The 22,253-nt window shown below is 37.1% G+C and overlaps 1 protein-coding gene and 1 pseudogene across 1 annotated transcript in view; both read left to right on the top strand.

Annotated features, from left to right (window-relative positions):
• The window catches only part of LOC138143700 (protein mono-ADP-ribosyltransferase PARP14-like), a 76,606-nt gene that overhangs the window by 27,569 nt on the left and 26,784 nt on the right, over nt 1-22,253 (top strand). The window contains exons 6-10 of the mRNA XM_069064926.1: nt 2,338-4,616; nt 11,007-11,240; nt 13,267-13,488; nt 15,645-15,723; nt 16,566-16,715. Coding sequence (XP_068921027.1) covers nt 2,338-4,616; nt 11,007-11,240; nt 13,267-13,488; nt 15,645-15,723; nt 16,566-16,715 — 2,964 coding nt within the window. The remainder of the gene's footprint in view (nt 1-2,337; nt 4,617-11,006; nt 11,241-13,266; nt 13,489-15,644; nt 15,724-16,565; nt 16,716-22,253) is intronic.
• LOC138143701 (polyadenylate-binding protein-interacting protein 1 pseudogene) lies at nt 18,587-20,070 on the top strand (annotated as a pseudogene).

The raw sequence follows: 22,253 nt of genomic DNA on the forward strand, positions 1-22,253 counted from the left end.
AAAAATGCCCAGAGCTGAGAGATGCAGTGTCTTGTTGGTAGAATAGCAAGGAGGTCAATGTCATAAATATATTTTGATATTCCTTCCAAATCCCTCTGCAAAAGTCAGTCAAACCAGTTCCTAAATATGCTAATCACCTGTGGTACCATACACAAAGGTCTGCCACACTTAATAGAATTGTTGGCCATGGTGCCTGATGCAGGGGTGTCTTAGCAAGTTCAGAATCACATTACTGTGAGATTTAGCTGAAACTACACTTGCAGAACAGCTATATCTCAGCAGAATTCTTAACTTTTAAGAATTTTGGGAAATCATAGATTCACCTTTGGCAATACCACCTTCCAAAACTCACAGAGGGATCTATGCCTCTGCAGTGTCTGTGTGGAAGTTCAGATGCTTATATTTCCCTTCTAATTAACAAGCTCCAATGCTGGCTAATGTGAAACAGTGAATACTTCTGTATTCAACTCGAGAAGTTCTAAGAGCCCCAAATGTTGGCTCAGCAAAGGTTTTATAAAGAACAGACTTTATTGGTGTTTATTGTTGGCATTGTTATTTTTGCCATTTATTATCTAAATGAATCCTTACATTTGGAGCAGTCTGATGAATATCTTCTATTCAGGCCACTAATTTCTTTATTATTATCATCCCACATAATAATAGCAACTGATCTTTACATAACACCTTGGAGTTTACAAAGCACTCTCCTCATTGTTCTTACCAGTGAAGTAGGTACACAAGAATTAAGACTCACCATTTTACAGATGAGGAAAAGCAGACAGTTGGAGTCAGAGTTGGAGCTCAAACCCAGGCCTCCTGACTCCAAGTCCCTGCCTTGAAATTAGCTTTGCATAATATAACAGTATGCCAGAGAAGACATTAGGATATCTTACCATAGATAAGAGCTTGGTGCATTATCTTGTGCCTCTAGACACTTAATAAATGTTTGGTGAATGGGTCACTTCAGTCTTCAAGTACTATTATCTCTAATGGTCTAAGGGTAGAGTAACAAAATGTAGGTTGCTCTATAAACACGTCTGAAAAAGGCAACCAAGTTCAAGTGAGGAAGGCAGCATGGGAGGGAGAAAGAGTACTACATTCAGAGCTAGAGGACCTGGTTTCAAATTGCACCTTTGTTACTGACCATTTGTATGGCTTTAAGGAAGTTCAAAATAAACAGTTAACTAATTTGTAAAATGAAAAGTGTCAAGGTGGAAATATTGAACCAAGGTTGTTCCTTGACAGCAAAGCACTCCATTAGGCAGTATAGGGTGGGTGATCATATAGCCAGAATGTCTGATATTCCACCAGTCACTGTGGCATGTTTAATGTGTACTTTAGCGTATTATTTTTGTTCTGAATTTCATTGCATTTGTCTTTTTCAGTCATGATTGGTTTTCCTTTAAACAAGATTTTGAATATTTATTTTGTTTTTAATGATTTTTTTGAAGTGGAAATTGAAGGGATCCCCATAAATTGGGGAATGGTTGAACAATTTGTGGTATATGGATGTAATGGAATACTATTGTGCTATAAGAAATGGTAAGCAGGCAGACTTCAGAAAAACCTGGAATGACTTACATATACTGATGCAAAGTGAAGTGAGCAGAGCCAGGAGAATATTCTATACAGTAACAGCCACCTTGTAGATGATCAACTATGATTGACTTAGCTCTTCTTAGCAATGCATTGATCCAAGACAATCCCCAAAGACTCATGATGCAAAATGCTATCCACATCCAGAGAAAGAACTGAATGCAGAATGAAGTATACTATTTTCACTTTATTTTTTCATGGTTTTTTATTTTTGCATACTGTAATTTATTTTTGCAAACTCTTCTTTTACAACATTACTATTATGGGAATATGTTTTGCATGATTGGAAATAAATTAATTAAATCAAATTGCTGACTGTCTTAGAGAAGGGGGAGGGAAAGGAGGGAGGGATAAAATTTGGAACTCAAAATTTTATTTAAAATGTGAAAAAAATAATTTTTTAAAATGTCAAAATGGTCATTTTTTTTACTGAGCAAAACAAAACTCTCCAGTATTTTAATGGGATTCAACTTGAAAATAATCCCTTGACAAAATTTCACTTTACAATAAATTTTGGGAGACTTACAGCTCATTCTTTAAGTGGAATACCTGTATTACATTAGTGTGTCTCTTTAATGAGAACACTATTTTAAAATAATGACAGTTATTTCACAATTTTGATGAATATTCCTCTTCTTCCTACTAAGACAAAGATTGTCTGAAGTTAGATGAAGCACAGTTTAATTGAGTTTATGTGAATTGTAAAAAAAAATTACATTTATTTATTTCTTTTTCTCTTAGCTGTCAAAGCCATACTGACAAAGAATCTTCTCTTCAACAACAATCCCATTTCAATGTTCCCATACTACCATAGTTTGGGTACTGCTTTATATGGAAAGGCAGAACGACCCATGAAGCTACCAGAGCCCTTAACAATTCCAATGGAGCCTTATCTATTGAAGTTCTTACAGAAAGATGATCAAGTAATTGGAGAGATAACTAGCACCATGGAGAGTTGCCATTGCGAGCTAACATGGCCAGGACCCAATGGTAAAGAACCAGAAATTATACTCAGTCCTTCAGCCACCTTAGTCAGTCAAAGAAGAACAGAGAGCAACATAATCAAGACATGGAGTGAGGATGTTTCCATGAGATTCTCTTGCCTCATGTCTGAATACCAGGTTAGGAAGTATAATATAGACCCAGTGATGTGGGAATCCATTAGAGACAAAATAGAGAATAAAAACATTTTGACTGAGTTTGATAAGCTTCAGGAGACAGTGGTGATAGCAGGGAGACTGGAGGATGTGGAAAGGACTGAACCACAAATAAAGACTCTGATAGAAAGGCTCATGCAAAAAATAGAGAGGGAAAAACAAAGTATAAGTGAGAATTTGACAATGTTTCCTGGAAGGTTTTCAATTTTACACAACAGTGGGTTAGAAGAGACTATCCACAAGGAATACTCAGAGCTGGAAGTCACTTACAATGCCCTCACAAAGAGCTTCTGCCTGAGTGGATTGCCTGCAGATGTGTACAAAGCAAAGAGTGAAATTCTGGAGAAACTGCAGAGCTTGGTTCAGAAATCACTCCATGTTCCTCCTCAGATCATTCAGTTTCTGCTGGAAGTAAACTGTGAGACATTCTCTGAATATCTTTTTGGACCAGAGAAAATTCCTGCTGCTTATGAGTTGGAGGGTGAAGGAATTGTATTGATTGCCTCCTCTCCCCAAATTCTTTCAGAAGCTGAGGAACTTATGGAGAAAGTATTGAACTTTAAGTGCATCAGTGTGGTAGACAGTGGGATTCTTAATGGTTTTCAGTGGAAAAAACTCACTGATGAATTAAATAAGAAATACAACTCCTCTTCAAAGACCATACTAATAAAGCAGCAAAATTCAGACACTGGCATTCAGATAATCATTGCTGGTTGTGTTAATCCAGTACGTGAAAGCTACCAGGAACTTTATGAATTTATAGAAAAAAACACAAAAATACAAGAGCTGGTCTCTGTGAACTCTCTTATAATTGTACAGTATATGAAGGAGAAGAAAAAGCAAATCTGGAAAAAACTAAAGAAAAAAAACGTGAGGGTTGAGTTCAAAACTCTGGTCAACCAAAGAGGCATTTCACTGACTGGTCGAAAAGAGGAAGTGGTAAGAGGAGTGGCCATGGTTAAAGAAGCACTGCTTTCAATACATGTCAAAAATTTTAGCATTGATAAACCAGGGGCCAAATTCTTATTCAAAGACAAAGAAGATTATTATACAAGGGAAGCCAAACAAAAGTTTAATTGTTTCATTTGGCTACAAGAAGATGGAGACAAAAGCAGTGGGAGCAGTGCTGATGGGCAGAATGTCCATTGCAAGATAACCTTAGAATCTGGTGTTTTATTAACTATTCAGAAAGGTAATTTAACTCAGTTCTCAGCAGATGTGGTGGTGAATGCCGCAAATGAGGACCTAAAGCACGATGGTGGCCTGGCAGCTGCACTCTCTAAAGCAGCAGGCCCAGGGCTACAGTGGGACTGTAACCAGATAATCCAGAAACAGGGTAAGATTCCTCCTGGATGTGCTGTTGTATCAGATGCTGGACGGCTCCCATATAAGCAAGTGATTCATGCTGTTGGCCCCAGATGGACACAAGAACATGCTCACAGGTGTGTGCAGCTATTAAAAAATGCTATCACGGAAAGTCTTTATCTGGCTGGATTTTGTGGGCACACTTCAATAGCTATCCCAGCTCTCAGCTCTGGGATGTTTGGCTTCCCCTTAAAAGAGTGTGCAGAGACCATCATCCAGGCCATCAAAGATAACTTCCAGAACTCCCAAAATAAACATAGTTTGAAAGAAATTCATCTGGTTGATTCATCTGAAGAGACAGTTCAGGCTCTTTCCAAAGCTGTGAGGACCATCTTTAAAGGTGCATTACCTAAGAAGAATTCACTGTCCTCTATACCATTAGAAAACCAGAAAACCACCTTGAGAAAAAGTACTGAACATAGAAATGTGTTGGACTCCATCCAAACCAGTGAACACCTGAGCATCGTCTTGAAGAGAGGGGATGTCCAGGATGTGCAGGTGGGTGTTACCATTGACCAAACACCACTGGAGGTTATTTTGAAATTTAAGCAGCTTGATTCTCATGCAACTGGGATCATATGGATTTTAAGCATATCATCTTTGTAAAGTTAATGCAGTTTTAGTCTAAGGTTAAAATTCTACTCCCTTGAGTGTGCGGCAGTTGTATATAAGTCAAAAGACTTGGGCAGGGTCATATAGCTCAAAAGTGTTTAAGGCAGGTTTGAACCTTGCTCTTCTCATCTACAAATCCAATGCCCTGTTCACTATACTATGCTGCCTTCCTTAAGAAATTTTAGAAGATCCAATGTCTGTTCCTTTCCATTACTGCAAATAACCAAGAGCTGACTTTATCTAGTTCTGTCATTTTTCAGTAGTGTCCAACTGTCTGTGACCCCATTAGGGTCTTCTTGGCAAAGACACTGGGGAAATTTGCCATTTCCTTCTCTAATTCATTTTATTTTATTTTTTTTATTTGTATGTGTTTTTATTTTTTTTAATGCTTTATTAAGTTCTGATTTACATCATTCATTTCCTCCAGATTTTGAGTTACAAATTTTCTCCCCGTTTTTCCCCTACCCACCCCACCAAAATAGCAGTCCCACAGGATATCCACTCTCTCCCATATTTTCTCCCATACCCCTTTTGACTTTTCCAGTGGATCTCTATGCCCCAGTGCCTGTATATCTTATTTCCCAATTACATGTAAAATAGTATTGATAATAGTATACACACACACACACATATGTATACATATTTGAATATTTGATTTTAAAACTTTGAATTCCAGATTCATTCCCTTCCTCCCTTGTTACCGACCCTTACTGTGAAGATAAGCAGTTCAGTATAGGATGTACATGTGTGGCTAATGCAAAACAATAACATAGTAGATATATTGTAAAAGACTGACTATATTTCCCTCCCTCCTATCCCACCTCCCACTTGTTCTATTCTCTACTTTGATAATGTCCCTTTTCAAAAGTGGGTGCTTCCAACTTCCCTCCCCCCAGCCTGCCCTCCCTTCCATCATCCCCCCTCTCATCCCCTTCCCCCCCTACTCTCCTGTAGGGTGAGATACCATATTTAGTGTGTATTTCATTCCCTCCTCAAGCCAAATTCAATGGGAATAAGGTTGACCCATTCCCTTTTGCCTTCCTATACTTCCCCTCCATTGTAACCATTTCCCCTTGCCTCTTCTGTATGAGATAGTTAACCCCATTCTGTCTCTCCCCATCTCCTCTCATTATATTCCTCTCTCTCCTCTTAATTTCACCTTTTAAGTATCATCCCTTCCTCTTAAATTGGTCCTGTGCCCTCTATCTATGTATACTGTAAACATATATAAACACATTCACATATGTATTCATATGCCCATATACCCTCACATATATATATGTATATATATATATACATACATACATATATATATATATATATATATATATTTCTATTCCCTTCAACTAAAGTTTCATAAGTTACAATTATTGTTTTTCCATGTAGGAATGTTAATAGTACAACTTTGATAAGTTGCTTGGGGTTTCTTTTTCCTGATTACCTTCTCATGCTTCTCTTGCTTCTTGTATCTGAATGTCAAATTTTCTGTTTAACTCTGGTTTTTTCAGCAAAAATTCTTGAAAGTGCCCTATTCCACTGAATAACTATATTTTCCCCTGAAGCATGATACTCAGTTTTGCTGGGTAGGTGACTCTTGGTTTTAATCCCAGCTCCTTTGCCCTCTAGAATATCATATTCCAAACCTTTCGATCCCTCAGTGTAGAAGCTGCCAGATCCTGGGTTATCCTGATTGTGTTTCCATAATATTCAAATTGTTTCTTCCTGGCTGCTTGTAATATGCTCTCCTTAGTCTGGGAATTCTGGAACCTGGCTATAATATTCCTAGGAGTTTTCTTTTTGGGATCTTTTCCAGGAGGTGATCAGTGGATTCTTTCAACCTCTATTTTGCCCTCTGGTACTAAAACATCAGGGCAGTTTTCCTTGAGAACTTCCTGGAGGATGATTTCTAGGTTCTTACTTTGATCAAGGCTTTCAGGTAGTCCAATAATTTTAAAATGATCTCTCTTGGATCTATTTTCCAGGTCAGTGGTTTTTCCCATGAGATATTTCACCTTGCCTTCTATTCTTTCATTTGTTTGGATCTGTTTAACAGCATCTTCGTTTCTCATAAAGTCATTAGCTTCCATTTGCTCCAATCTAATTCTGAAGCTATGATTCTCCTCATTGAGCTTTTGAGATTCTTTTTCCATCTGGCAAATTTGGCTTTTTAAGGCTTTCTTCTCCTTGTTACCTTTTTGAGCCTCTTTTGCCATGAGTCAGTCTGTTTTTTAAAGTGTTATTTTCCTCAGTCAGGCTGTTGACTCTCATTTCATAATTTTCTTGCATTGTTCTCATTTCTTTTCCCAATTTTTCCTTCACTTCTCTTATCTGCTTCTTAAGGTCCTCTATGGCCTGTAACCAGCTCGTATTTTCCTTTGAAGCTTTTGGTGCAGGAATTCTGACTTCACTGTCTTCCTCCTGTTCCATGCTTTGCTCCTTTTTGTCCCCAAAATAGGAGTCTAACGTTGGAATCTTCTGTCTGCTTTGTTTCCTTTGCCTGGTCATGTTGCCCCTCAGTCACTTGAACCCTGGGCTTTTTGCTACAGTAGGACTCTGCCACCAGACAGGGGAGCTTTCATCCCGAACACTGGGGTTTTCTCAGTTGCCAGAGGTATTAGATGGGTACCTTCTCTGAGGTCTCCACATGCTCTGGCAAGCTGGACATACACCCCAGGACCTCCACCCTGGACTGCAATCCAGATCCAAGTAGGTTAAAGCAAGAGTGATTACCCCTCAGACTAGTGTTTGGTTTCCCTACACTCTGCAGGCCAGGAGCTGAAGCTGCCACGTGGCACAGGCTGGCTGTGCCAGTGCCTCAGCGGCTTCCTGCCTTGGGGGGCAAAAGCCATGCACTCCCACTTACTGGACCCAATGTCCAGACTGCACTGACCTCTCACTTTGTCCTTTGCATCTATGTGTTGATAAATCTGGAAAGGGCCACAGCTGCTGCTGTTCTGGAGTCCCTCTGGCCACGACTGGTCAGGCCTGCCCTGGGGCTAAAGTCTTGGTGGGTCTGTGCTCAGCTCCCAGAAGGCTGCACTGGCCAATGTCTACTGGCCTGCCCTGCTGTCCTCAGCGGGAGGTTAGCTTCTCCATGTCATTTTGTGGGTTCTGCAGCTTCAAAGTGTGTTTAGAGTCCCCTTTTTACATGGATTGGGGAAGGTGGAAGCCGGAGCATTGGGGAGGTCCTGCTTCTACTCTGCCATCTTGGCTCCGCCCCCTCTAATTCATTTTAAAGATGAAGAAACTGAGGCAAATGGGTTAAGTGACTTTGTAATACAGCTACAAAGTGCCTGAGGCCAGATGTGAATTTAGGAAGATGAGTCTTCCTGACTCCAGGTCAAGCACTCTATCCACTTCACCACCTAGTTGACCAACTTTATCTAGAAAGCTATCTATTCTAGAGAAGGAAACACTTAACAAAAACCTGGCCATGTTTTTTGTTGTTCTGTGGTTTCAGTCTGGTCCAACTCTTTGTGACCCTGTCTGGGGTTTTCTTGGGAAAGATATTGGAGTAGTTTGCCATTTCCTCCTCCAGCTCATTTTACAGATGAGGAAACTGAGGGGTGGCCAGGTGGCTCAGTGAGTAAGAGCACCGGCTCCAGTGTCAGAATGACCTGGAGATCAAATCCCGGGCTCAGACACTCAGCACCACACCCAGAAATATCTGGCCGTGTAACCTTGAGCAAGTTACTTAACACCAATTGCTTTAAAAAAAAAAAGATGAGGAAACTGAGGCAAACAATTAAATATCTTGCCCTGGGTCACACAGCCGGTTTCTAAGATTGGTTTTGAACTCTGACACTCCTGACTCTAAGGTCAAATACTCTATCCACTGAGCCACCTAGCTGCCCCAGTCATGTTTTCAGTTTATCTTTCAAAAATTGCTTTTCTTCTTTATTAAGAATCTCACAAATAGCAATCATCATTAATATATCGACATAGAAAGAGGCAGAAACAAGCACCATATATGAAACTGTAAACTTCTATTATGTACAGTTTAACTGGGGCTTAAAATATAACATTTAGCACTATTATAACAGAACTCCCTTGCTTGTCTCTCTAAGCATTTGAACTTACTTCTGTGTTTTTTTTCAAGGTTTCATTGATTCTTTCTTCTTTCCTTTCTCTATTTTTTCATTTTTTTCATTGCTCTACCTACTCACTACCTTTCTTCAGCAACTCTGGCTACTGCTTTCTTCATTCTATATTGGTTGATAAAAGTTTTCCCATGTTTTTCTTGAGGCATCTGGGTATACAGTGGATAGAGCACTGCATCTGGAGTAAAGATGACCAGAGTTCAAATCTACCCTCAAGTTCTTAGCAGCAAGCCACCAAACACTCTCTGCCTCAATTTACTTTTTCATAAAGTAGAGATAATAATAGTACCTGCTTCACAGCATTGTTGTGAAGATCAAATAAGATTATATTTGTAAAGTGCTAACATAAATGCTAAGTATTTTTTAAAATAATACCTCATTTTCATTGTTTCTTAGAGGCTAACAATATCCTATTAGATGCATAGACCCCAAATGATTCAAATACCCCCCCCCCCCTTTTTGCTACCATGAAGTGTGCTGCTATGATTGCTTTGTTCTATTTTGGATTTTGGACCTCTGTAAGGTCTGAACCCAACAACAGTTTTGCTGGATCAAAGGTTCTGAACAGTTTATTGATTGCTCTCACATATTTGCAAATAGCTTTCCCATATGATTGGAAATTCATAACTTGCCTAATTATCTTACCAGTATGCACAACTTCCCCTGGCTCCTCTAACACTGATTGTTTTTTTTAATCAACATTTTTATGATGGGTATGAAGTATATTTCTTATTACTAATATAATGGTGCTTGTCTCGAATGGTTGTTCAACATTTGAATTTTTCTTTGGAATACTTCTCTGCTGAGGATTAGCTTTTCTTCTTATATATTTTTTTATTTTTAAAATATTAAAACCCAAGCCCTTCACTTAGAAATATATTGCTCTTAACCTTTCCTTTTGTATTCACCTCTTCCAAAAGTGCTTCAAAGTATTTCTGGACCCACCTCAAATTCCACATCCTTTATAAAGCTGTCCATGATTATCCAGTCTGTAATAGTAGCATGGAATGGAAAAGCATTTGCTAAAACACTATGTAAAGCAATGTTAAGTTTTGTTATACAAATAGAAAGTGAAAACAGCCTCTACTCTCACTGAGTTGACATTCTAATGGGGGAGACAACAAAGAAAGGAGGGTGCATAGTAGATTACCATTGTGCTATTTGGTTCATAGTATATTAAAAGGTCAGGTAGTATTTGGGCAGGAAATATACTGGGTTGGGTGGCAAGATCCAAAGGACCTCAGGACATAATGGTAGAATAGATGGTGCTGAGTCAAGAAGACAGGATGCAAAGATTAAATTGGAGTCAGGCTTGGGATTACATCAAGCAGAGATAAGCACATGAAAATCAGAATCCAAATGACAATGGGCATCTTGAGCCCACCTGACATTGGACAAAGGGACAATGAGAGTTTGGCACAGAAGGGAAACGTTCAAGGATTCCCTCAGTCATAGGAGGTGATGCTACTCTGTTTTTCAGCAGTCTATTGTTGGGCTGGAGGGCTCAGGGGAGGGGAAGCTAGGTGACTTAGGAGTAGCTGTTCTGGGCCTGAAGTTAGGAAGACCCAAATTAAAATCTAACTTCAGACAGTTACTACCTGTGAGATCCTGGGCAGGTTACTTAACCCTTGACTGCTTTAGTCAGTCCATAAGCTCTTATTAAGTGACTGCCTGTGCCAAGTTGAGAAGGATTTCCTGTAGATGATGAGATGCCTCAGCTTCCTCAACTTTATAATAGGGATCTGTCTCCCAGGGTCCTTGTGAAGATCAAAAGTGACAGTATTTGTAAATCACTAAGCACAGAGGCTGCAGCATAATAGGTGTCTGATAAAGGCTTGCTCCTTTCCTTCTTCACTTCCTCTTACCACTGGAGTGTCTGGTGGAAGCAGCTATTGGTCATCTCTATACTAGAGCATTACTACTGGAATAATTATTAAGCAGTTAAGTTTATACTGTTCTAGGTCTTTACTTATATGTCATATGCTGTCTTCAACTTTCATGTAAATATTTTATTGTTATTCAACTATTTACATGTAGGACCTAACTCCCCAGCTAAATTGTAAGCTTTTGGAAAGTAGTAACTAAGTCTAATACTTCTTTGTATCTTTCACATTGTTTTGCACACAAAGATTTATTGATGTGATTTTATTTTTAACAAGGTTTGTTTTTATTTTAGACTGATATCATTGTAAATTCCATCCCTTGTAATCTTCGTCTTGACACTGGGCCACTTTCTCAGGCCTTATTGAGTAAAGCTGGCCCAGAACTCCAGGAAGAATTAAATACATTTGGAAAAATATCAGTGAAAACAGGCGATGTTCTCCTGACAAGAGGCTATAATCTGGGCTGCAGTTTTGTGCTCCATGTGGTGGCTCCTTCCTGGGATGATGAAGCAGGGAATTCCCAAAAGGTAGAGAAATGTTAAAAGTTTTCAATCAAGAAGCACTTATTAAGCTCCTCCTGTATGCCAGGCATTGTGCTGGATGTTGGGTATACAAAGACAAAAATAAGACAGTCCTTGCCCTCATACGCTTATGTTCTATCAAGGGTGAAACATGTACACATGTAAGTAAACACAAAATGTATAAAAAGCAAACAGAAAGTAATTTGGAGAGGAAGGGGCACCAGAAGCTGAGATCTAAGAATGCCTCACATAGAAGGTGGCATTTGAGCAGAGCTCTGAAGGGAGCTAAGGATTCCTTGAAGTGGAGATGGGTTAAGGGTGTACTCCAGGCATGAGGGGACAACCTGTGCCAAGTCATGGAAGTGGGAGATGTGTTGTCATTCACAAGACACAGAAGAGTAGTGTGGCTTGACTAGAGAGTACGTGAAAGAGCATCATCGTATGCAGTAAGCCTGGAGGGATAGGCTGAAATTGGTTTGGGAACAGCTTTCAATGAAAATAGAAGAGTTCTACTCTAACTCTTGATACTGACTAACTATGTGACCTTGGACAAGTCACTAAACCTTTACCTGTCTCAGTTCCCTCAACTATAAAATGGGGGTTAATAATGGTGCCTAACTCCCAGGGTTGTTGTGAGGATCAAATGACATTAATATTTATAAAGCACTTAGCACCACATCTGGTATTCTGTAAGTGCTACAAAAATATTATCATTGTAATCATTTATCATTGTTGTTTCATCTTCACTATTATTATTATTATCACCATTATCATTATTATATTAACTCCAGTCCATTTGGAGGACATCCTGAATTTTATTTCAGCAGCATCATGGCTTAAATGTGTCTTTGCAACTCAAACTAGCAGTCACAGGAGAGTCCATTATTGTTGTACTTATAACAATGAAATTAACTCTTCTGCAGCTTGGTCAACAACAGTTAAGGCCATAAAGTCAGAAGCCATTAGTAGTAATAGCAGCATCAGTTGGTATTAATGATACTGGTGGTCATATTTCATTGAGAAAAGAAGGACATATGAGCCATGAGGAGAATGGCAGAGTCAGTCACACTGTGATCATATATCTTTTAGGAGGTCTAACATTCCTAACTTTATATCCTTTTCCCCGTCAAAAAATTTGGAATTCTCTGGAGGATACTTTGTACTTTCCTCAATTACTCTTTTAATTTTCCTTATTTTTTCAGCTTTTTAACACTTGTTTATTAGTATATATTTAAAACTGTGCATTGAATAAATGAAAAACTTTTAAATACATGTACAAACACACACACACACAAAGGTCATTCTGATTAACTTCATTTTGTAGTTTCCCAGGACCTGGGTACAAATTCAAACTTAATTCTGATAACTATATTCGCTTTGGTCCCACTCACTTTCTTCTTTCACCAATGTGAAATCTCTTTCCATGCCTTCAGGACCAAAATTAATCAGAAGGGTAGATGGAAAGTTAGCTTATTGTGGTTTCCTTCAGGGTCAATGGGTTTGGTTTTTCTTTTTCTTTTCCTGGTGATGTGAGACAGGCAGCACCATCACTACCTCTCACTGTTACATAAGTTGAAGTAGTGATCTCAGAAGGTGATTGTGGGTTTTTCTCTAGTTTTTTTTTGTGGGTGTGATTGGTTTAGACTTACTGAATCTGTGAATCTCAGTCATATATGGTTTGTCAGATATTTTTGCCAATTAAGCAGTAATATGTGGGACTCACCAGTAAATCAATCCTCTGAGTTGGCTGCTCTGAGCCATTCTTTTTTCTCCCTTCCTTTTCCCTTCTAACTCCCTCAGTTCTTCACAAAACCAGTAAGCAAACCAGTTAGTCAGAGTTATTACAAGTTGTATTTCTCTCTTCTTCTTATCATTAGCTATTATATGTGTCATTCTCCATCACACACACACTCCTAGAGACCAATTGACAACAGAGTGTCCCTACAGCCAGGGGAGCACACCATTCCTTTTGTGCATCCTCCTTTTCTGATGCTAACTTCTGATTTACATGAACATTTTTGCTATTTTTCAGATCATGGAAGACATTATCACAGAATGCCTGGAAACTGCTGCCTCCCAATCTTTAACATCAATCACTTTTCCAGCAATCGGAACAGGAAATTTGAGATTTCCAAAAAACATTTTTGCAAAATTAATCCTTTCCCAGGTGTTCAAATTCAGTAGTTCAGGACCTTTGAAAACCCTAAAAGAAGTGTGTTTTCTGTTGCATCCCAGTGATATTAACAACATTGAGGTAAGAGTGGAATTTTCTCGAAATTAATTTGCCTAAATCTATGCCTCTAGCAAAATTTAAAAAAATGTCTTTTCACCCTATCGTTCTATATGCTCTTTTTATCTGGAATGAAAGAAGGTTATATTTGAGAGATGGTATTTTTAAAGTATGGAGATAAAAATGTATTTAATATATGTTTGTGAGTATGTGTATATAAAATTGTGGAGAGAGAGAATTTTACAAAAACACTATCCCATAACTGTTTCAGGATAGAAACGTATTTTGAAAGTTTGTTTATATATATGTGTATATTGTATATATATATATTATATTATACATAATACATTGTATCATATAAGGCCTTTTGGTTTGCTATCATATATCTATGTATATGTAAATATGTGTACACATATATGACCATACATTTATATATATATGTATACATATTCACACAAGCATATTCATATCCACTTTGAAAATTCAGCCTATCAAATAATGTTACTTCAGAACAGAAAGAGAAATTTCATTTAGAATAACTATAGAATATGTAAAATATTTGATAGTCTACCTACCAAGACACACAAAGGAACTGTATTAATAAAATACAAACAATCTTTACAAAAATAGAGATAGACCTAGGTAATTGGAGAAATATTAATTATCAATTGTTAGGTTGGACCAATATAATGAAAATGAGAGTAGTCCTTAAATTAATTTACTTGATCATTGCTATACCAAATACACTACAAAAGTATAAGTTTGTAGAACTTGAAAAAATAATAAAATTCATTTCAGGGAAAATAATGAAAAAAATGGAAGAATAGAGGCCTAGCAGCAACAGGATTTGAAGCAGGCTACAAAGCAGTAATCACCAAAACTATTTGGTACTAGTTAAAAGATCAGAGCAGCTAAGCTGTATAGTAGATAGAGCACAGGACTTAGAATCAGGAAGATCTAGTCTTTATGAGTTCAAATCCAAACTCAGACACTTCCCAGCTATGTGACCTTAGGAAAGGCACTTAGCACTGCTAAGTGTTAGTTCCTCATCTGTAAAATGATCTGGAGAAGAAAATGGCAAACCACACTAGTATCTTTGCTAAGAAAACCCTGAATGGGATCACAAAGATTTGCACGCATCTGAAACAACCACCCAAAAAAAATTTTTAAATAGAGAGGTTGACCAATAGAACAGATGAGGTATATAGTATACAGAAAAAGAAAAATTTAGTAACCTTGTGTTCAACAAACCAACAAACCAAAAGGCCTTAACTCCTAGGATTAAGTTTCACTACTTGACAAAAGCTGCTTAGACTATTGGAAAACAAGCTGGTAGAAATCAGGTTAAGACATACATCTCATACCATACACCAAGAAAAGTTCTAAATTGATAAATGTCAGATATAAAAGATACATCATAAATAAATTACAGGAACAATGAATAGAATACTGTTCACACCTATAGTTAGAGGAAAAACTTAAACCAAAGAAGATGGATGTATTTGATTACACAAAATTAAAAAGTCTTTGTGCTATCAAAGCCAACGTTAATTAAAATTTAAAAAAAATTTACAAGCATCTCTGATGAAGGTCTCTTATCCAAGTTATATAAGTAAGGCAGTCAAATACATAAGAACATAATGGTTAATTGGTCAAAGAATATCACCAGGCATTTCTGAAAGAATTTTTCTGAAAGAAAGAAATCCAAACCATCAACAACCATACAAAAAAATGTTCCAAATCTTCCTTAAAGATTTATTTATGATCTTTCAGCTATATGATCATAGATTCAGAGTTAGAAGGGACATTAGAGGTTCATCTAGACCAACTCCCCATTTTTACAATTCAAGAATTTGAGGCCCAGAGATGTTAAGTGGATTGTCAAAGACCACACAGGAAGTGAGGCAAAAAGCCACAGACCTAGGTCAGATCTTTTGACTTCTAATGCAGTACCTTTTTGAATAAGATCCTAGTTCTACTCCCCCTAACTGCTAGCATCCTTTAAGATATTTTTTATATCATCTTCTTTTAAGAATGGAATTTCTACTGGGAATATGTCGTTATAATCACCAGCCATAAAAATATATTCTTATTTTCTTGTTGCCTATTTTTCCCTAAAAAATCTGAATAATATTTATACTGATAATTGTTATATGCAGTAGTTGCCTTTCTTTTTCCAGGCATTTGAAAGAGAATTCACTAAGTATACCGGTGGAAATACTACCAGTGGCAGAGTTTCCAATACCAGTGATACACAAGGTCTAGTAAAGTTATTTTCTTAAAAATTGCTTGCCATTGTTTACTAATAATATAGTGTTAGTAAAAATGCAGACATATATTATGGCTTATATTAAAAAGAGACAAGTAATGGAGAAGACATAATAAGTATATGAAAGATATATAATATATATTTATATATAACATATAAATATATAATATTGCACATAAAACCATGTGCAATATTTCTGATCATATAAAATACTAGATATGTAGATGATGAGTAGATAAAGCATTTTAAAATTAACTGTTTATTTTTATTTTTTTAAAGGAATTGGGGTTAAGTAACTTGCTCAAGGTTATACGGCCAGTTATTTTGTGTGGGTGTTAAGTATCTGAGGCCAGAACCAATCCCGGGTCTCCTGACTCCGGGACTGGTGCTCTTCCTCTCTGCACCACCTGGCTACCCCAAATTAACTGTTTATTGCATGCAAGGCTCTATACTAAGTGGTAGTCATTTTTCTCAGTCATGAGTCAGACTAAGTTATCTGGTCTGAGCCCATTTTACCAAATGATATGGGATGAAATCAATATTATTCTTAGACCAGTCAAAATCACTTCCATGTAGATTAACTTAGACTCAACCAGCTAGTTGTTTCTAGCTCATCCAATGTGGTTATACAATTAAGGCTACATATGACCCATATGCTATAGGGAAATATCTTTAATCTGATAGAAAAGCTTTTACACATAGATAATTAGAGGATTTGGCAAAATAAAGAAGACAGACTATCTAAAAGGGAAGAGAGAAGAGTAAGAGAGACATACAACAGAACCTGATAATAACAGTTACAAAATCATATTTGGTCTTTTTTTCTCTTTAGATCCCTTTGACACAATTTCCAGTCCTAAATTGGGAGTATATGAAAGGAAGATTGGATCCATCACCTTCCAAGTTGCTTCTGGGGACATCACTAAGGAAGAGTCTGATGTTATTGTAAACTCTACAAATGAATCATTTTTCCTCAAACAAGGTATGTTGTTTTAATAATTTATACTAGTAAATGGTTAACATAATTATAATGTTGTGATGTATCATGAATCTCTCATAGTGATGTAGTGTAATGGGGGATTGGCACATATTAGTAGTATATATGACTGGGAACAAGGACCCAAACTTCTGGATATAATCCCTCTCAAATCAGAGCAACATAAATAGCTGTATCTCCACAGTTCTGCATTTGCCTTGCTTCTCTCCAGGGGAGTATAAGGTCCTTGAGGGCAGGAATTGTTTGTTACTTCTTTTCCAAAAATAATTTTTATTATATCTTTTGTTTTTATATCATCTACATGTTCTCTTATAGCCTTCCCTTTACCTTCTCTGAAAGAAACCTCTCTTTAATTAAAAAAAAAAATTAAGGAGAAAAAAATTAAGCAAAACTAGTAATATTGAAAAAGTCTGACATTATAGGCAGTGGTCCAAACCCATGGCCCCCCACCTCTGCAAAGATAGGGGGAGAGATGTCATCTCATATCTATTCCTTGGAGCCAAGCCATTATAATTTTGCAGCCTGAAATGTTGATCATTTTCATGTATTGTTGTCTTTTCCATTTATATTGTTATATTCATTATGTATATTGTTTCCCTGGCTCTGCTTACTTTGTATCAGTTTATGTCTTTCCTGCTTCTCAATATTTTTCATATTAATAGTTTCTTCTAGCACAGTAATATTTTATTGCAATCAGTACCACAGATTGTTTAGCCATCCCCCAATCAATGGACATCTGCTTTGTTTCTAGCTCTCTGCTACTGCAAAAAGTGCTGCAGGAAATATTTTCATGTTTATGCAACCTTTCTTTTTGTCCTTAAGTCCCCTGGGATATATGTTTAGCAATGGAAACATTGAGTCAAAGGATATAGACATTTAAGTCAGGTTTTTTTTTAAAATACAATTCCAAACTACTTTCCAGAATTACTCCACCAAATGATAATCCACCAATAATGCATTAGTGTGCCTATCTTTCTCTAGCCTTTCCAGCATGAATTATTCCCATCTTCCAACATTGATTGTTTCCATCTTTTTCATCTTTATCAATTTTTAACAGTGAAAAGAAACCTTTGACCTGACCTTTTGATTATTGTTAAGTGTATTCTTTGATATTTGAGTATTCTTTTTTTTTTTTTAAAGCAATTGGGGTTAAGTAACTTGCTCAAGGTTACACGGCCAGTTATTTCTGACTGTGGTGCCAAGTATCTGAGCCCAGATTCGATCCCAGGTCTCCTGACTCTGGGGCCGCCGCTCTTACTCACTGAGCCACCTGGCCACCCCATATTTGAGTATTCTTTACTATGGTTGTTGACATCTAGCATTTCTCCTTTTGGAAACAGCCTGCTCCTATCTTTTGACCTCTTAGCTTTTGAGGAAGTATCTCTTCAAGTGCAATAAAACCTATGATTAAAATAATAAAAACTAGCATTCCTCTAACACTTCAAGGTTTGCAAAACACTACTGTTTTAACTAATTAACTAATGTTAATTCATTTGATCATCACAACCACCCTCTGAGGTTGGTGCTATCATGATCCAATTTTACAGACAAGGAAACTGAGACCCAGAGAGGTTAACTGATTTTGTCCAGGGTTATAAAGCTAGGCAGCATCAGATGCAGGATTTTAGCTCAGGTCTTCCTGCCTCCCAGTCCTCATTTTTATCCAGTGTGCCACCTAGCAGCCTGAAATGTTTTCTGGAAAATTTCATCAGTGTTTAAAGCCATACCCATGTTTGTGGTTTTTCTTCTATATAGTAAGTCTGTTTTGGAGGCCAGGCCCGCCTTCTGCAGAATATCCAAAGGCTAGGAGAACTCCACTTGGTTCACAAGATAAAATCTCCTCTTGTACTTCAATAATGGCTAAACTCCAGTGGTTATAACACCTAGGTTAATGTCAAATTTGCCTACGAATGCTCCAGAATTTTCTCCATCAGGTTTTACTTCTAATTATACAGATTTTCCCTATGAAGATGATGTGATGGTTATCCTACTCTTAGAGAATATGTACAGGAGGTTTTAAATCACCTTACAGAACAACCAGGAAGTTTTCAAACTGAAATTCATGAATTTACAGAGACTCTAAAAAGCTGGGTCACTAATGCTGATGCTTTACACGACCTCGTGTAGCTCATCTACCAAGAGGCCACAATTGTGCCACATTTCTCTTGCCTAGGAGCACAGTTGTGTAATTATTTGTCTTATCATCTAACCTTTGCTATACAAAGTAGATGTTTCCAGCAGTCACTACCTGAAAGGTGTAAAACTGAGTATGGCAACAGAGATCAGGCTGCCAAAGGGGATGAAGCTACCAGAAAACAATTTCATTCCTTTATGCTCTTCTTGGGTGAACTTTGCCTCAACCTGGGGATTAAGGGAACAAAGGGACAGGTTTGCAAGGGCAGAAATTCTTCAGGTTGCTCTTCAGGAATTGCTGAATGTCCTTTTCTCTAATCCCATGGACAGTAATTTCATCTGTGTAGTAAAACTACTGAAACTGACAGGATGAGTTTTGGAAGATGAATGGAAGGGAAAAGGAAAGAAAGCTATAGAAGAAATGATTCAGAGGATTGAAAATATTGTCCCAGATGCAGAAATATGAGAGATGCTTCTGAAGCAAGTAGAACTCTGATCAAATAACTGGGGTAGAGTTCATGACACTTTAACATCTCAATAATAATCAACACCTGAAAATGATTCTTATTATTTTATGTAGCTACCTACATTTTATCCATCTGATGGCATTCCTTTTACTGCTGCTGATCTAGATTCTCAAGAAAAGTTTTAGGAATTATGGGACAGAGAGAATTTTAACCCAGATTATGAAAAAAAATGGAACACATTTATCAGGGGCTGGAGATCCGTACTAGGATAACATTATTGATGAGATTGACCCAGAAATAGAAGAAGCCTATGAAAAATTTTACTTAGAATCAGAGGAGAAGAGAAAACAGTAAAATTATATTAGTTTCATAAGGCAATTTAGGTATGGTGACTGACAAAACAGAAGGAAGCAACAAAACAGGTCACATTTATAACAAATTAAGGATGAATTTAACTTATTGATGAATGTAACTTTAATTTTTTTTTAGCAATATCTGCCCCCAAAAAGTAAATTTATTTCCTATAACTTAAATTATGTGTGTGTGTGTGTGGGGGAGGAGTTTATTATGTACATATTATGAACTGCTTTGGCTACAATAAAATTTATTTGAAAGAAGTGGCATATTTAAAGAAAATTTTGCTTATTAGAAGTTTGTCTTAATAAAATGCTATTTTCTTTGCGAAAAAAAAAGTAAACCTTCGGTTATACATTACTATGTAAGTGTTGCACCCTTTTATTTAATACAATTTTAGGTTAAGAAAAGAATTGGAAAACGGGGAGAAAATTTGTAACTCAAAATCTGGTGGAAACGAACGATGTAAATCAGAAGTTAATAAAGCATTTAAAAAAAAAAAAGAAAAGAATTGGACCACTAACAAATTGGATCTCAAAGATGAGTCTTAATCATGAAAACATCATTAGCATTCAAAGTTTGGAATCATCCCTAACGAGTAACGAGTAACGTAGGATTATAGCTGTTGGGTCTTGTCCAACTCTTTTTTTTTTTTTTTAAGCAATCAGGGTTAAGTAACTTGCTCAAGGTTACACGGCCAGTTATTTCTGGGTGTGGTGCTGAGTATCTGAGCCTGGATTTGATCCAGGTCATCCCGACACTGGAGCCGATGCTCTTACTCGCTGACCCACCTGGCCACCCCTAAGCAATTGGGGTTAAGTAACTTGCTCAAGGTTACACAGCCAGTTATTTTTTGTGTGGGTGCCAAGTATCTGAGGCTGGAACCGATACCAGGTCTCCTGACACCAGGGCTGGCGCTCTTACTCACTGCGCCACCTGGTTGCCCCTTGTTTTATACTTTTTAAAGTGTTATTTTTTCCTAATAATTAACCCTTTAATTTTAGTATGGTTCTATATTGTTAAGTAACTTAAGTAAAATGCTTACCAAACTTGAACCTGTACTTATTTCCAACTTCTTAAAAGTAGATAAAAACCCCAAAACTTAATTAAAAAAAAGATTTTCTGTAAATATGCATGGGAATAATTCTGCTAATAATGAATTGTAACACTTTTGGAACATTTATTTACATCAGTTAATACAGTTAGCTTTCTCAAGCTAACTCAATTTTCTGAATGCTGAACATATTAGTTAAAAATATTTTTAAAGAAAGGATAATTTGGGTTTATTTAAATAAAAAAGAGCATTTTACACAAAACTGTGAACTTCTGTTCTATACAACTGCCTTCCTTTCAAAATATATAATAAGCACAATATGTGACTTTCAAAGCATTCTACTCTTCTGTGATACTTTCTGATCGTCCTTCTGTTATCTTCTATGCATTTAAAAACTGCTTCAATGATCCTTTTTCCTTTCTTCTTGTTTCTTTCCTTTGTTTTAAAAACTCTATCCCTTTCTCCTTCCTTATCCCCTAAATATTTTTTGAAAACCTATGTAAGAAATATGCACATTCAAGAAAAACAAATCTCCATAATGTCTGTGTCCAAAAAATATGTCTTTTCTTTTGCACTTTAATTTCATCACCTTTCTGTCAGGAAATGGATAGCATTCTTTTTCAATGTTCCTCTGGCATCATGGTTGCCCACAGCATTGATCATGCTTCAAAATGCTTTTGCTTTGCAATGTTGGAATTGTTCTCCTGGATGTGCTTTTTACTCTGAATCAATTGATGCAAGTTGTCCCAGGTCTCTCCCTCTGTAGTAATTTGATTCCTGAAAGGTATGGCATTCTACTCTTACCTCTAACATTACCTCTAAGTGTTTGGGGACAACATGTAACTGCTGTAAGCCTCAGTTTCCTCATCTATAAAATGAAGGGACTGGATTAGATGGCCTCTGAGGTCATTTCCAGTTCTAGACCAAGGATCCAAATCTAGGATTAAAAAAAACTAGGATTAAGGTAAGACAGCGTCAAGAATGCTCTCAAGTTATCACACACGTAGTATGGAGATATATGAAAGCTTTTATGCTAGGTCACAGAACCATAGAATTTCAAAGTTAGAAGGCACCTCAGGCCACCGAATAGGATCCCCTCTATCACATACCTGACAAGTGGTCATTCATTTGATAGGAAAACACTACTTCCTAGAGCAGCCAATTGTAATGTAATGCCAAGGAAAGGCAACTTCCCAAGGTTCAAAATACCAGCATAGGTGCTCTCCATTTTATTCAGTGACCAACCAAGAACAGAGAAGATCAAAACATGACATCATTCCAAATACAGCATTTACTAAATGTGATTAAATAATCTCCAAGGACTACCCCACCCCAGGACCTTCCAATCATTCAATCAATTACAAAGTCCCTGGTCTAATTACTACTCCACCCCTAGGCTATACCTTCATTTAGTCCACCACAAAGCCCCTCTTCTCAAATGGAGATTAGTTTCCAAACATAAGTAAAATACATTCATTTGCTCAACCATAGAACACAAAAAGGTCAAAAGTTCCC

Source organism: Petaurus breviceps, unplaced genomic scaffold (assembly GCF_028583685.1).
Source record: "Petaurus breviceps papuanus isolate PSGF00001 unplaced genomic scaffold, PetGlider_PUasm1.0 90654, whole genome shotgun sequence".
NCBI classification, from domain to species: Eukaryota; Metazoa; Chordata; class Mammalia; order Diprotodontia; family Petauridae; genus Petaurus; species Petaurus breviceps.